The 14000-nt window shown below is 40.5% G+C and overlaps 2 protein-coding genes across 3 annotated transcripts in view; one reads left to right on the forward strand and one right to left on the reverse strand.

Moving 5' to 3' along the window:
• Positions 1-14000, forward strand: part of LOC309401355 (uncharacterized protein) — a 91544-nt gene that overhangs the window by 69183 nt on the left and 8361 nt on the right. The window contains exons 5-9 of the mRNA XM_081970425.1: positions 10018-10144; positions 10425-10519; positions 11373-11553; positions 13060-13137; positions 13476-13537. Coding sequence (XP_081826551.1) covers positions 10018-10144; positions 10425-10519; positions 11373-11553; positions 13060-13137; positions 13476-13537 — 543 coding nt within the window. The remainder of the gene's footprint in view (positions 1-10017; positions 10145-10424; positions 10520-11372; positions 11554-13059; positions 13138-13475; positions 13538-14000) is intronic.
• Positions 1-14000, reverse strand: part of LOC309401758 (sulfotransferase 1C4-like) — a 38430-nt gene that overhangs the window by 1719 nt on the left and 22711 nt on the right. The window contains exons 4-10 of one of the 2 annotated variants that reach the window (XM_081970982.1): positions 10185-10298; positions 3677-3788; positions 3400-3574; positions 2479-2607; positions 2297-2394; positions 1829-1955; positions 29-123 (exon numbers count right to left, since the gene is read on the reverse strand). In XM_081970982.1, coding sequence (XP_081827108.1) covers positions 29-123; positions 1829-1955; positions 2297-2394; positions 2479-2607; positions 3400-3571 — 621 coding nt within the window. In that variant the 5' untranslated portion in view covers positions 3572-3574; positions 3677-3788; positions 10185-10298. The remainder of the gene's footprint in view (positions 1-28; positions 124-1828; positions 1956-2296; positions 2395-2478; positions 2608-3399; positions 3575-3676; positions 3789-10184; positions 10299-14000) is intronic. The other variant, XM_081970983.1, reaches the window with a different exon arrangement.

The following is a 14000-nucleotide window of genomic DNA, read 5'->3' on the forward strand; positions in this document are numbered from 1 at the left end:
GTTTGTTACGGAAAGGGAACCTTCTCACCTCTTTCATGTCTTCGTAAAAGAGATAGAGAATCGGGTGACGTTTCTTGGCCTCCCACCAGCCACAGACATGGTCAAACCATGAGCCGCAGATAACTAGAAACAGACATCGGAGAACACTGGAAAATTTACTTCAACCTCTTTTCTCAAGGAGAAAGAAAGAAAATACAGATAGTCCTCGACTTACAACAATTCCTATAATGACTGTTCGAAGTTGTAACAGCTCTGAAAAAAGTGACTTGTGGGAGTTTTTCACACTTAGGACCGTTGCAGCATCCCCAATGATGCTTGGCAACTGACATGTACTTACGACGGTTGCAGTGTCCTGGGATCATATGACCACCTTTTGCAATCTTCTGACAAGCAAAGTCAATGGGGAAGTTAGATTCACTTAACAACCGTTTTACTAACTTAACAACTGCAGTTATTCATTTAACAACTGTGACAAGAAAGTTCATAAAATGGGGCAACATTCATTTAACTATCTCAGCAACAGAAACTTGGGGCTCTGTTGTGGTCATAAGTCAAGGACTACCTGTAGAACAGGACTTATCTTATTCACCACATTATGAAAAGGATGTTGAGACTTTGGAAAAAGTGCAGAGAAGAGCAACTAAGATGATTAAAGGCCAGGAGACAAAAACATATTAAGAACGGTTGCAGAATTTGGGTTTGGCTGGTCTGGAGAAAAGAGGACTAGGGGGGCACATGATAGAAGTGTTCCAATATTTGAAGGGCTGCCACAAACAAGAAGTGGTCAACCTATTCTCCAAAGCACCAGAAGGAAAGAGAAGAAACAAAGGATGGAAACTAATCAAGGAGAGAAGCAACCTGGAATTAAGGAGAAATTTCCTAAAAGTGAGAACAATTAACCAGTGGAACAGCTTGCCTTCAGAAGTTGTAGGTGCTTCATCACTGGAGTTTTTAAAGACGAGGCTGGACTGTCACTTGTCTGAAATGGTATAGGGTCTCCTGCTTGAGCAGGGGGTTGGACTAGAAGACCCCCAAGGTCCCTTCCAGGGCTACACTGATTGGATTGAATAACATACAACGTGAAGGTCAGGAAATTGCACCGGGACCCCTTTTGTCTTTGATGAACCATTGCAAACCGTAGGGTGCTAATTTGCCACCTAACCATGGAACTCTACTATCATGCAAATGAAGGGAATTACTACAAGCTAGTATATCCAATTGTAAGATAGCACCCAATCTGCATGTCTGAAGAGTCTCTAAACTTCTAAACTTTTTCAGTCATGGCCCCCAAATCAGCAACATTTGTACCCCCCTTTTTTCTCGATATTTCATTATCCTGATAACAGGTTTTTTTTTTTTTGCATGGTTATAACATGGTTTTCAGTTGTGGAATGTGGCATGGGTTGGAGGAAATACAGGTCCTCAAGTTATGACCATAATTCAGCCCAACATTTCTGTTGCTAGGCAAGACATTTATTAAGTGAGTTTTGCCCCCTTTTACAACCTTTCTTGCCACAGTTGTTAATTGAATCACTGCAGTTGTTAAGTACCATGGTTGTGGAGTGATTCTGGCTTCCCCATTGACTTTGTGTGTCAGGAGGTCGCAAACAGTGATCATTTGACCGTGCGATTCTGCAACTGTCATAAATATGAGTCAGTTGCCAAGCATCTGAATTTTGATGCTGCAATGGGGACAAGGGGATGGTGCAATGTGTAAAAAATGGTGATAAGTAAATTGTTTCAGTGCCATCGTGACTTTGAATGGTCATTTATACAAACTGATATAGATCAAGGACTAACTGCAGCTCTCCAGGCAGGTTTTACTCACCTTTCCCAGCAAGGAACTTATCCAGAAATTCTTCCCAGTTTCCTGGATGTGGCAAGGTTTTGTTCATGTGATGAAAGTGGAAATACGAAACCACGGTATCCTTGACATTCCTGGCAATATAGATTATCTGAAGAAAAGGGGAAAACAAGGGAATTTTTCCCTCCCTATCACTGCTAAGTGAGGCAATGCCCATGCTCTATCTATGGTGTTTGGTCCAGAAAGAAGAAAAAAGAAGAAAAAGAAAGAAAAGGCTAAGCCACAAATATTGTTAAAGAACTCCTAACTTTGAAAGTCGAAGGAGGAACATGGATTTGGTCAAGATTTTATAAATTCTTGATCAAGTCATAGATACCAAACTTGATGCCAACATTGCATCAAGCCAGGAAATAGGTGCTTACATGGAATCTCAATTTAGATTAAGCTGCTTTCTTACCATTCCACACACACACCCCTCCCAATTGTCCTGACCTTGCACTTTTGTTCCCAAAAGGATGGAGCCAGAAGATGAACCGGGAGGTGACTTTTGAGTGAGCGTGGAGAAGGCCTTGCTTCTGCATTGTCCAAGTCTGAAACAACATTGTCCAAGTCTGGAAAAACATTCAGGAAAAGTTTTGACAAAGATTCTCATCGTTCTCACCGCAGATGCTCACCTGAAGGAAAGGTGATTGGAGGAAACATATCCAGAAAAGGCATCCGCTTGTAGATGGGGGCTTGAGCACATTTCTGCAGATTGTCTGCATTTTGGATCAGGTCCACAGTTTCCTGCAACCAGGTGCTCCCTGGAAAAAAGAAGTGTAAAGAGTTCAGAGAAAGTGTAAAACCTTGAGGGTCTACTCTCCTATGGGCATCCATAGCTGGATCAACAAAGTCAACATGTCTGTCAAAACCATGAATTAAAACCCTATCTCTCTCAGGTTTTAAAAGAGGTGGGGTTTTAGTTCAAGGCCGCCATCTTGACTGCTCTGAACCCTTTCCCATTGTCTCTCCACCATCTAGATGTTTAGACTTGCTACAGAAAAAGCTTCTGAGAAACCAACTTTACCTTAAGAAGAGAAAAAGTAGATTAAGGTTAAATTCAATAACAGAAGAAAGAAAGAAAGAAAGAAAGAAAGAAAGAAAGAAAGAAAGAAAGAAAGAAAGAAAGAAAGAAAGAAAGAAAGAAAGAAAAGAGGGAGGGTGGGTGGGAGAGAGAGAGAGAGGGGGGGGGAGAGAGATATCACATCATCCCAGAGAGAAAATAGATGCAGGGAAAAGCAGAATACACTGCATCACAGTACATACAGTATACAGTCTGGTCTACTGAATCAATTGCCATCACACAATTTTTTTCCTTTTCCTTCCTCAAGCCTTTTCTTTTGCTCTAGTATCAGTTGTTTTGTAAGCCCAAGAATAAAAAAGGTCCAATTACAATTTTTGTAAGCCCTTTTAACTAATGAATTCTTTAAATATTTAAATAAAACACTTAAGCAGCACAGCATGTAGACCTTTACTTCCAATGCCTTTTGGGGGGGAGGCAACCCCCACCCCCACTTAGATGTCAGAGTCTTCCTATTTATCTCCTTGACATTTACCTGCTTTGGGGTAAGAGCAGATGAGGAGATCATCTGGCCGTGCCTGGAAGCTTTTTATCTGATCCCAGTATTTTGCAGTTGTGGTGGGCAAAGAAACTCCTTCGATCTCTATCAGTGAGCAACGTTTGACAAATATGGGGTCCAAATTTTCAAGGCTAGAAGGTAGCTCCATATTCTGGTTTTGGAGAGAAAAGATAACATCAGAGAATTGTGCTTTCTTGATTTTATCCCATCCTATTGGTGCCTTTCCTCTGCTTCATTCAATGTCTGATCTTACCAGCAGGTAAAGCTTTTTCTGGCCTTTCAATGTTCTTGTTCTTCAGGACAACAATAATTCTTCTTTTCATATGCCTCAGTGTTTGGCTTTCCTCCAGGTCTGCAGACCCCAACTGATGGAGTAGTTAAGAATGTTTGCTTTTTAATATTACTTAACCCTAAGTTTACACGTTTCACCTGGACCTTCACCTATGCTAAATGAACAACTTGGCCTCTCAACCTTTAAGTCCCCAGCTCCATTCATTGTCAGTTGCTGTATCAGTCAAGAAGTGATTCCAGATGTGCTGAGTGGAAGAGATACTAAAATGTTGTTGCTGTTTAATCAAATACTTATTCAAAATAAAAATCCCTGATGCCTCTATATATATGACAGTAAATAAATAAATTAAATATACTTTTTTTCCTAGGGTTTGAAATCTTTTGCATTATTTAGGAAAACTTCCATATATATATCCTGGGTGCAAACAGTGTTCTGTACCATTAGCTACGGTAGCTAATGTGACTGAAGCAAATAGAATTCTTTGCTCCCCATTTAACTAGAATATATATGGTAGACAGAGGTTGTATGATATATGTGCAAAATAACCTCTTCCAGTCTAAAAATGAAAATACAGTACCAATTCAGCCCAGGTTTATCCAGGAAAAGTGAAACCGAGATCTGAATCACTACTCAACTGGGGGTTGGGGGCTCAAAGGTGCTGTATCATTCATTAAGGGTCTCCAGAAACAGGTTCTAGCTAGTTGAATTAATTTTACTTTGTACAAGTAGAGAAACTATAATTTAGCAACATATCCTTTGATTAGCATCTAAGCAAGCATGTCTTTTTCTTTCAACTTAGTTCCAAGGAGACTATCGGATTGGAAATGAGGAATTTTACCTTCTTTTATACAGATTTTTCCTGCCCTGTCATGTAATACATCTTAAATTTGAGCTAGAGAGAATTTTAAACAGACCATCATAGACCCCCAATAAGGAAATGTCTTCTTCCAATGGTACCAAGAAGAACCTGGCATTCATTAGGAATTTCACTTTTCACCTACTGACTTTCTTACTTGCATTAACTCAAGTACAAATAGCAGTGCTATGGAAGAGGAACTAGATTAACTTGACAAGGTAATGGTGAGATAGAAATAAAAGATATTATTTGGAATCTGATTTAATTATGCAATGTACATATCTGTTTTCTTATGCCATTCTACCATGGATTTACAGGATATAACAAACCAAAGATAAGATCCAATATGCATAACTACAGATTTATGTTCAAGTTCACTCAGCTGACAAATTACTTTCATGGAGCAATTCATCCCAAAAATCTCTAACAGGTGCAATTGCATAATTTCCCAGAACACGAGGTAATTTATATATCTCTTTGTCTGAGCTACTAAATAGAAGGATAAATAAGCATTCGTGTTTTTCTATTGTTTTGTGTATTGGATTAGTGTTTAGAATGTGGAAATATTCTTTTTTCCTTATTTTTCAAGAAAGCCTAAAACCGTATTTGCAAGTGTGCTTGCCTTGCTAATTTAAAGATAAAATTTTCAGAGCTTTAATAAGTTAACCCTATGCAATAACAAACATGTGTATTCACATTAATTTAGCTTTTTTGTTTGTGCTCCACAGTTCATATGCCCATGTGGTGCACCCACATCACACTTCCCCTTTAGCTGCTGGGGTGTGGGTTTTTGTTTTTGTTTGTTTGTGTTATGTGTGTTTGAGTCAGTGTTAATTCCTGGTGGCTGCCTGCACAAGTTCTTGCAGATTTTCAGAAGCAGTTTGTCATTGTCTGCTTCCCAGGGCTGCGAGAAAGTGACTGGCCCAAGGCTATCCAACTGGCTTTGTGTGGAACTAAAACTCAGTTTCCCAATTTCTAGCCTGGTGCTTTAACTGCTACACCAAGCTGGCTCTCTTAGCAATAGCACTTAGACCTACGTATATACTGCTTCACGGTGCTTTTACAGCCCTTTCTAAGCAGTTTGCAGAGTCAGCATATTGCCCACAACAATCTGAGTCCTCATTTTACCCACCTAGGAAGGATGGAAGAATGAGTCAACCTTGGGCCTGGTGAGATTCGAACTGCCAAATTGCAGGCAGCTGACAGTCAGCAGAAGCAGCCTGCAGTATTGCACTCTAACCACTGTGCCACTGCGGCTCTTCCTTTAATTGTACTAGGTGGAAATTTTGCAGGACAGTAATTTTGTGTAGTTATTAATGATGAGCCCATGAGTTCTAGTTCTGCCTTAGATACAACCCAATTGGAGGATTTGACACCAGTCATTTTCTCCCAGCCCTAGGATGAAAATACCATTGAGCTACTCCCAAAATATTTTTTAAAAGCATGGATTTATTCCTTCAGTCACCATGAATCAGGGTTGACTCAATTAACCTTAACAACCTCACAACAACTTCCTAGGATTTAATTGCTAGGATAAATGTTTGACAAATAGATACGGTTGGCTAGATCTGCAAGAGATAAATTAAAGTCAATGTTAGATTATTTCTAGGCCCTAGAATTATATTTGGCCTCAAAAATGCATGTCTATTATCATACTTCAAAAAAATAATGGAATGAGATCAGAACCAAAATTATTTTTTCCCAATTAAAAACCCAAGATAAAGTTTTATTATTAAGAACCAAACAAAGATATTTGACCTTGGACACAAAGATAATGATTTGGTCGACTTGTGGTAAATAAAAAACCCTGTAGACTTTCTATACATAAATGACAATAACAGACTGTTAACAGAGAGCATTGAACTTTAACTTCTCTGTTGCTTAACCTGTAAACTATTTTTTTTCAAATATGTAATGTATGACAGGTCAATTGTGTTGCAAATAGATGTACTCATAAATTCTGGAGGAATACTTCCTCCTCTTATCTCTTTTTTTTTTCCGGAATTTGCTTAAGAATGGTAATTTCTTTGTCTTTATATTTTAGTGGTCCCCCCCTTTGGGCCCCTAGCACCTCATCCCTCATGATCTTCCTAAGAAATTTAACATGTACTTCCCTTGGAACATTATGTGTTCTGGCATATGCTGAGTTGATCCTGTAAACCAGATCTATATCCCACCACAACTGTTCTTTATCTCTCTTAATATATTCTGCTAAGATTGTACTCATAATATCCTTAAGATCTTGATCTTCTGTCTCCGATAGGTTCTGGAATCTGAGAAAAAAGGACATTCTATCAAGTTCTATTTTTGCCATAAAATTTTCCAATTCTCTATTCCCCTTCTGGACTGCCTTAACCTCCTCCCCCAGCCCGGCCGCACCCTCCTCCAGCATACCGATTCTTTGTTTATTTTCTGTTGTTTGCTGCTGTACACCTCTGAGCTCTTTAAAATCTGCCATCTCTTTTTTCAACTCATTTTGTCCCTTCATAAGAGCCTGGAACATTTGGATAACAGATAAATCTTTTGAACTCTCTCAAGTCCCTTCTTGTTGTAAAAATGATGGAATTTTTGTCTGTTGAGTCGTTGGGCTGGATGTAGAAGAGGTAGGTGCCGAGGCTGCCTTGCCTGAAGGTGGTTTTCTGGGCCCCATTTGTCTGAGTTCAGAGATGACTGTAAATCTTTTGCAAAAGAAATGGCGTCTGTGGAGCGTGCAGCTGGGTGAGTCCGAGAAGACAGGCAAGTCCAAAAGTGAGAGTTAATCCTCAATCACAGTTCCAAGCCAAAAAGAAAAAAGAAAATCAAATAATCCAAATCCAGAAAGACCATATAACAGGAGGAACTCCAGGAGTCCTTCAGGGGGGAGTAATAATATAAAGCCAGGAATTTTTTCAAAGGTAGTTTCAAAAGGCAAATTTCATTTATAAGTGCAAAGAAGAGAGAAGCAGGCCATCTTGCCTCCCCCCTTCACAGGGAACCAGGGAGCAGAACATCAAAAGTTTCCATAAAGTTTTTAAAACAGCTCAACAATCACCTCTTGCTGTTGTGATATAAATCTTTCTCACATAGTTAGTGCAAGTGACTGATTCAACTTTTGCTCTCTCTCTCTCCATTCCGAGATTGAGAGATAGTCCAAATGCCACTTTACCCGAGGGGGGTGAAAGAAACCCCCTCCAATCTTCCAACTTCAAATAGATTGAATCCACAACTTACAAAAGGCTGCTGCTCATCAATTAAAGAGGGTTAGAGAGATTGGAGCGAACTTCTCACCTCCAGCACTTCAGCCGCTACTTCTGATTAATTGCTTCCTTCTGGAATCCATTAAGCGAAGGTGCAGGCAGCCGACTACTGCGCTATGCACCCCCCTCGCTCCCCGGCTCCTGAGGCGAGGCTGGAAACACCCCCCCCAGCTGCCGCCGATTCTGGGGGTTCCAGCAAGCCGCCCTATGGCAGGTGGTCCCTCAGAGACCGCCTGTGCTCCTAAAAGGAGCCCACCGGAGAGGCGAACAGCGGACGCCCAGTGTCCGTCGCCTTCGGAAACCGGAAGCGATCTCTGATGTACTCATAAATTTTGAACCTGTTTGCGGGGGGGGGGGGGGATATTATTGTTGCAATGGATTTGAACAGCATTTAATTGGAAAGGATAATTTGTATTTTTGTCCTTTTCTTAATTCACTTTTTTCAAAGTTTAGTTTTGCTTTATCTTTAATCTTTTTCTTTTGGATGTGTAGTTTGACCTTTTGAATAAAATAAAATTGTTGACAAAAAAAGAACCAAATTTAATATTATATACCACATATTTCATACCGATGGGAGATCAGTAGTTATTAGCTTTGTCTAAAGGCCATCTATTGAGAGACTCATGGGATCCCTTGTGCAATTGGTTTGCCACTGTGAAAACAGACTACTAGGCTAGAGTTGCCAGGGGTCTGCTCCAACAGAGCACTGCTTACATTCATATGTTTAGATTAAATACAGTTTGTAACATAACTTTCCACTCGAGTCTTCTGGATGCCCTACTTTTGCTTTGCATAGTTAACACATTTGGTGAGGAAACCAGAAGTCTTGATCAGCAACTTTTGCACAAAATCATTTTATATGTAATCCATTAATTGAGCTGAAAAACAGAGGGAACCTGGATGCCCAGTTTACACATATCTACCTGAAGCATACAAGTATTTTCAATTCTGTCACAACAGATATGCTCCACCCATATCTATTGAAGTTGAATGCCAGTTTTGGCAGCTGTTAAGAGGGAGGAGCAGAAGGAAAGCTGAAAGTCCATAGCAGGGCTGAAAAAGAACTGGATCTGACACTGTACATCGTGACAACTGTGGCACAGGAATCAGAGCCCTGGCAGAGGTGGCCAAGAAGTTTCTGCTGTGTTGTGGATGGACTTCAAATCAGAGATGGAAAGTTTGGATGCTATCAAACGGCCCAAACTGGTGGAAATTGAAGGAATCCCAATGCTCAGAGAAACGTTAGAAAATTGGAATCTAATAAGTGGCTTTCAAGCTCGGCCTGATGACCTTCTTCTCTGCACCTATCCCAAAGCAGGTAAAGAGCAGTCCATGTGAATGATTGGCAGAGCTGTGGGAGAAGGAGAACCAGGAAATGTGGATAGCCATGACAGCTGGATGAATTCTCTGTTCCCTATAGCTTTTCTCCTTCCTTCCTGCTAGGGACCACATGGATACAGGAAATTGTGGACATGGTCCAGTATAGAGGAGATGCACAGAAATGTGCCCGGGCACCCATTTACGAGCGGAGCCCCTACATAGAGCTTTTCCCTCCAAAGCCCACGCCTTCAGGTGAGTCTCATAGGCACAGAGGGAAAAAAGTAGAATTAAACACTCTACTCTGCAATGTGTGAATGTCTCCTCTGACTTTGCAGGCTTTGAACTCGCATTGGCAATGCCTTCCCCGCGAACCCTCAAGTCTCATCTCCCAGTTCAACTCCTGCCAACTTCCTTCTGGGAACAAAAGTGCAAGGTTAGACCCTGGGGGGCGGGGAGGGTTGTTATTCAAAGATCTGGAATTCTTTACTCAGTATATCAATGTTTACTGTAGACTTTCATTCCATAATGCTTTCCCAACTTATAGCAATATACAATGGGCCTAATTTCTAAATAAATTATTTGATATAAGTGAATTAAATACAGTTAATTAAATACAAAAATGCAAAAAAAGTCACAGCAGCAATCAAGAAAGAAAAGCTTCAGCAGTCCAGAAAAAAAGTCTGAAACTTTTACACTAAATTTTTCTTTCCACTGGATCAGATTTAGGTGAGGTTACATCACTTAATCAACTTTGACTGATCTTGAAAAATTAAGCAGAATTTGATTTGATTGCTATGTGGAAGGGGTATCACCAATGGCCTGGACACATCAAATAGTTCCCATAAGTTGAACTTCCTTCAAATTATGTTCCCTGTGTTTTATTTTCACAGATCATTTATGTGGCCAGAAATGCCAAGGACTGTGCTGTTTCCTTCTTCCATTTCCATCGCATGAACAAAATACTTCCAGATCCAGGAAAGTGGGAAGATTTTCTGGAGAATTTCATTGCTGGGAAAGGTAAGTAGAAGCTATTTATGTAAAGAACAATGCTTCTTACCTGAATGTTTTAGAGGAGCAGGTGATCCTGATAGCTCTTTCATTAAGTTTCATGATACAGGAGACAAGTGGAACTTTCTGGTTAATAACACACATGGTGAAGATTGAACAAGACCTGGTAAAAAGAAGATAAAAATACAGGAAAATCTGGTGCTAAATTTTTTTTTTAGATTTATAGTTTAGATTTTCAGTTTGATATTATTTAACCTTTTATATGTCTAACTTGAGTTTCTCTTTGCAGTTGGTTATGGCTCATGGTTTGACCATGTTCGTTGTTGGTGGGAGGCTAAAAACCACCATTCAATTTTGTACCTCTTTTATGAAGACATAAAAGAGGTAAGCATCTCTCATACATTTCTATGTACAAACTTACTCACGTGATAATTTCCATTAAAGAGAACCTTAGAACTTTTTACTACTAATGTTCACCAACAAGGTTCACATTTTTTTTCTATAGATGGTCCTTGATTTATCAACCACAATTGAGATAAGAAATTAATTTACGCTATTTAAATCAGAAACATAACCTGACAATATTGAATAGTAAACTTATTAAAAACCACAATCCTAAGCAATAGGAATAAAAATATAGCACAATTTTATGTAAGATGGAGGGGAGGGGGGGAAATCACTTACAGATTATGATCTGGTTCAAATATAGATATAGTAATCACAACATTATTACGCATACACACCAATTATAAAACAGTAGACTTGCGTCTGAGGTACAGTATATAAAAATTCATCCCACTGTGTGTGATATCTTTGTTTGCCATGCAAAGTTCAAAAATAGTTTTCATTTATTTTTCAATTGCAATTGCTTGCGGAACCCTGGGATTCCATGCATTTGCAGTTGAAAAGGTATAGACTGCTAAACAGATTTGTATTTCGAAGGGGAAAGGGGCATCTACTTTTCATTAATTGTTTTCCTCACTCTCCTATATCTACTGCTCTGTTGTAGTCTATCACAATGAATAGAAAATCTGAAAACCGTATTGATCAGTCAGTGAGAAAACAAGTTACTTTGAGAAAAGCTAAATGAATAAATTAGCTAGAAGCTCCTAATTATGACAACAAAACATGAGGAGGGTGAAGACCACATAAAAACATCTTTTCTCAATGAGACTTTCTATATTATCACAACCTAATTCACGTCATGTCTCATTCTAATATTTCTTTTCCTTCCCAGAATCCAGCTCAGGAAATCCAGAAAGTAGCTCAGTTCCTAAATATAGAGCTTTCAGCATCAGTCCTGGATCAGATTGTGCAGCACACTAAATTTGAGAGCATGAAAGAAAACCCAATGGCTAATTATAGCAACATGCCTTCTTCACTCCTTGACCAGACAGTGTCACCCTTTATGAGAAAAGGTGGGAGAAAAACAAAATTCTAGCTCAAGGGTCGGCAACCTTAAACATTCAAAGAGCCACAAGGGTCCCCCATTCAATTCTGAAGCCAACCGGAAATCCAGTTCCCCCACGATAGAGTCTCCTCCTAGTGTGGTGTCCTTTTTCCTCTGCCAACCAGAAGTCCAGTTCCCCCACGATAGAGTCTCCTCCTAGCACAACGTCCTTTTTCCTCTGCCGACCAGAAGTCCAGTTGCCCCACGATAGAGTCTCCTCCTAGCGCAGCGTCCTTTTTCCTCTGCCGACCAGAAGTCCAGTTCCCCCACGATAGAGGCTCCTCCTAGCACAACGTCCTTTTTCCTCTACCTGTCCTAATCAAAAGCCCTAACCCTAACTCTATCAATTATGGAGCCGACCAGTGAAAGGGAGTCCCAGCAGAGGAATGAAAGAGCCACATGCAACTCCAGAGCCACGGGTTCTAGCTACACCTGATGGGAAGGGGAGCATTTGGGATTGTGTTAATCAGTGAGAAAAATAAAAAGGAAATATTATATTGCTGTCTTCAATAATTTCCAAAGCAATTGGAACAAAGATGACAGTAATAGAATAACAAAGTTGGAAGGGACCTCGGAGGTCTTCTACTCCAACCCCCTGCTTAAGCAGGAGACCCTGGACCATGACAGACAAATGGCTGTCCAGTCTCTTCTTTAAAAAACCTCCAGTGACTCACAACTCCCGAAGACAAGCCATTTCACTGATTAATTGTTCTCACTGTCAGGAAATTTCTCCGTATGTCTAGGTTGGATCGCTCATTGATAAGTTTCCAACTTATCCAAAGTGGAAAGCAGTGGTGACATCTAAATTTTTTGCCCATCGGTTCTATGGGCGTGGCTTGGTGGGCGGGGGTGGGGGGGTCATGTGACTGGGTGGGCATGGCCAACTTTTTTTTCACTTTTTAAAGCATTTTTCCCTGCCTATTCACACGAAGCAGCAGCACAAAAAAAGCTTTAAAAAGCGTGGGGGGGGGGGAGCTTCCCACGATTGCGCGGATCAGCTATGAGCCATGCGACTGTCAGAAGCTCCACCATCGCCACTTTTTAAAGCATTTTTTTTCCTGCCGGTTCGGGCGAATAGGCAGGGAAAAATGCTTTAAAACGCGGGGTGGGGGGGTGGAGCTTCTGATGATAGTGCGGCTCACAGCTGAGCTGCGTGATCCTCAGAAGCTTTTTTTAATTACTGGTTCACAGAACCAGGGACAATTGTCCCTACTGGTTCGAGCTGAACCGGGCTGAACCGGGAGGAAAGGCTTCTTAGCAATCAAACGGCTCTGAGAAAGAGTTCTGAAAACTGGGTCAGAGCAGCATTTCTCAGCTGGGGCCATGTGAGGATGTGTTGACTTCAATCCTCAGAATGCACACATCTTAACAAGGCAAAGATTGAGAAGCACTGAGTTTGAAGAAAGAAATCTGGAAATCCATGTTGTTGAGAATATTTTTTGTCTTATTCTCTAAGTGTTTTTCTCATCTTTAGGCACCGTAGGGGACTGGAAGGAACACTTCACAGAGGCTCAAAGCCAACAACTAGATGAAATCTGCACCCAAAAACTAGGTAACAGTGGCTTGGAGTTCCGCACAGAGCTATAAGTAGACTTCACAATGCCTTCAAGCAAAACTTTTTCTCGGACTGATTTCTACTTGAGTTAAAAGAAATAATCACAAATTTACAAGCAAGGCAGCCATTTTGGGATGGATGGGCTTGCCATTTTATAAGCCTTTTCCTTGGGAAAAAATTCCCGAGAGGAACGTAAAGGATTAGCCTCCTAATCACTCTCTGTGATGAGGAGATAAAAAATGAGTACATTTTATTTGAATAACCTTTGCATTATGTCTTTTCCCAAAGAGAGAGGCAGACATAATTTGTGGTAAGGGTACATTTTATCCTTACAGGAATTCAGCTTGTGGATTGTGCAAGAAAAAGAAGAAAAAGAGAACAAAGACGATCAAAAATCTAAATTATAGCCAAACACAGCATAGCCTGCTCTCCTTGCCCTGATCACATCTGTTTTTGGAGAAAATTTGCAGCAAATGGCCAATATTCAAAAATCTTGCCAATCTAAACTTCTCCTTCTTGGCTATGCTAAGTAGACAGGTAGTCCTCATTTAAAAACCACTTGTTCTGCAACTTTTCAAAGTTACTACAGCACTGAAAGAGTGGTACTTGTGACAATCCTCCAAGTTGTGGCTGTCCCACCAATCTTGCGATCATGTGATCCCAGTCTGACTGACTTGAACCTATGACCGTTGCAATGTTCCGCAGTCATGTTTATTGCCTTTTGGGAGCTTCCCTGCAGGCCTTCTCCAAGCAAGCAAAGGAAGCTGTCAGACAATGTTGCAGATTACTTTGGCAAGTTGCCTGCACGCTCCAGTATCTGGCTGGAGCAATCCCTGGCTGAAGAAGAGTTATTCAGGAAG

This window comes from Natrix helvetica, assembly GCF_964273705.1.
Source record: "Natrix helvetica genome assembly, chromosome: Z".
NCBI classification, from domain to species: domain Eukaryota; kingdom Metazoa; phylum Chordata; class Lepidosauria; order Squamata; family Natricidae; genus Natrix; species Natrix helvetica.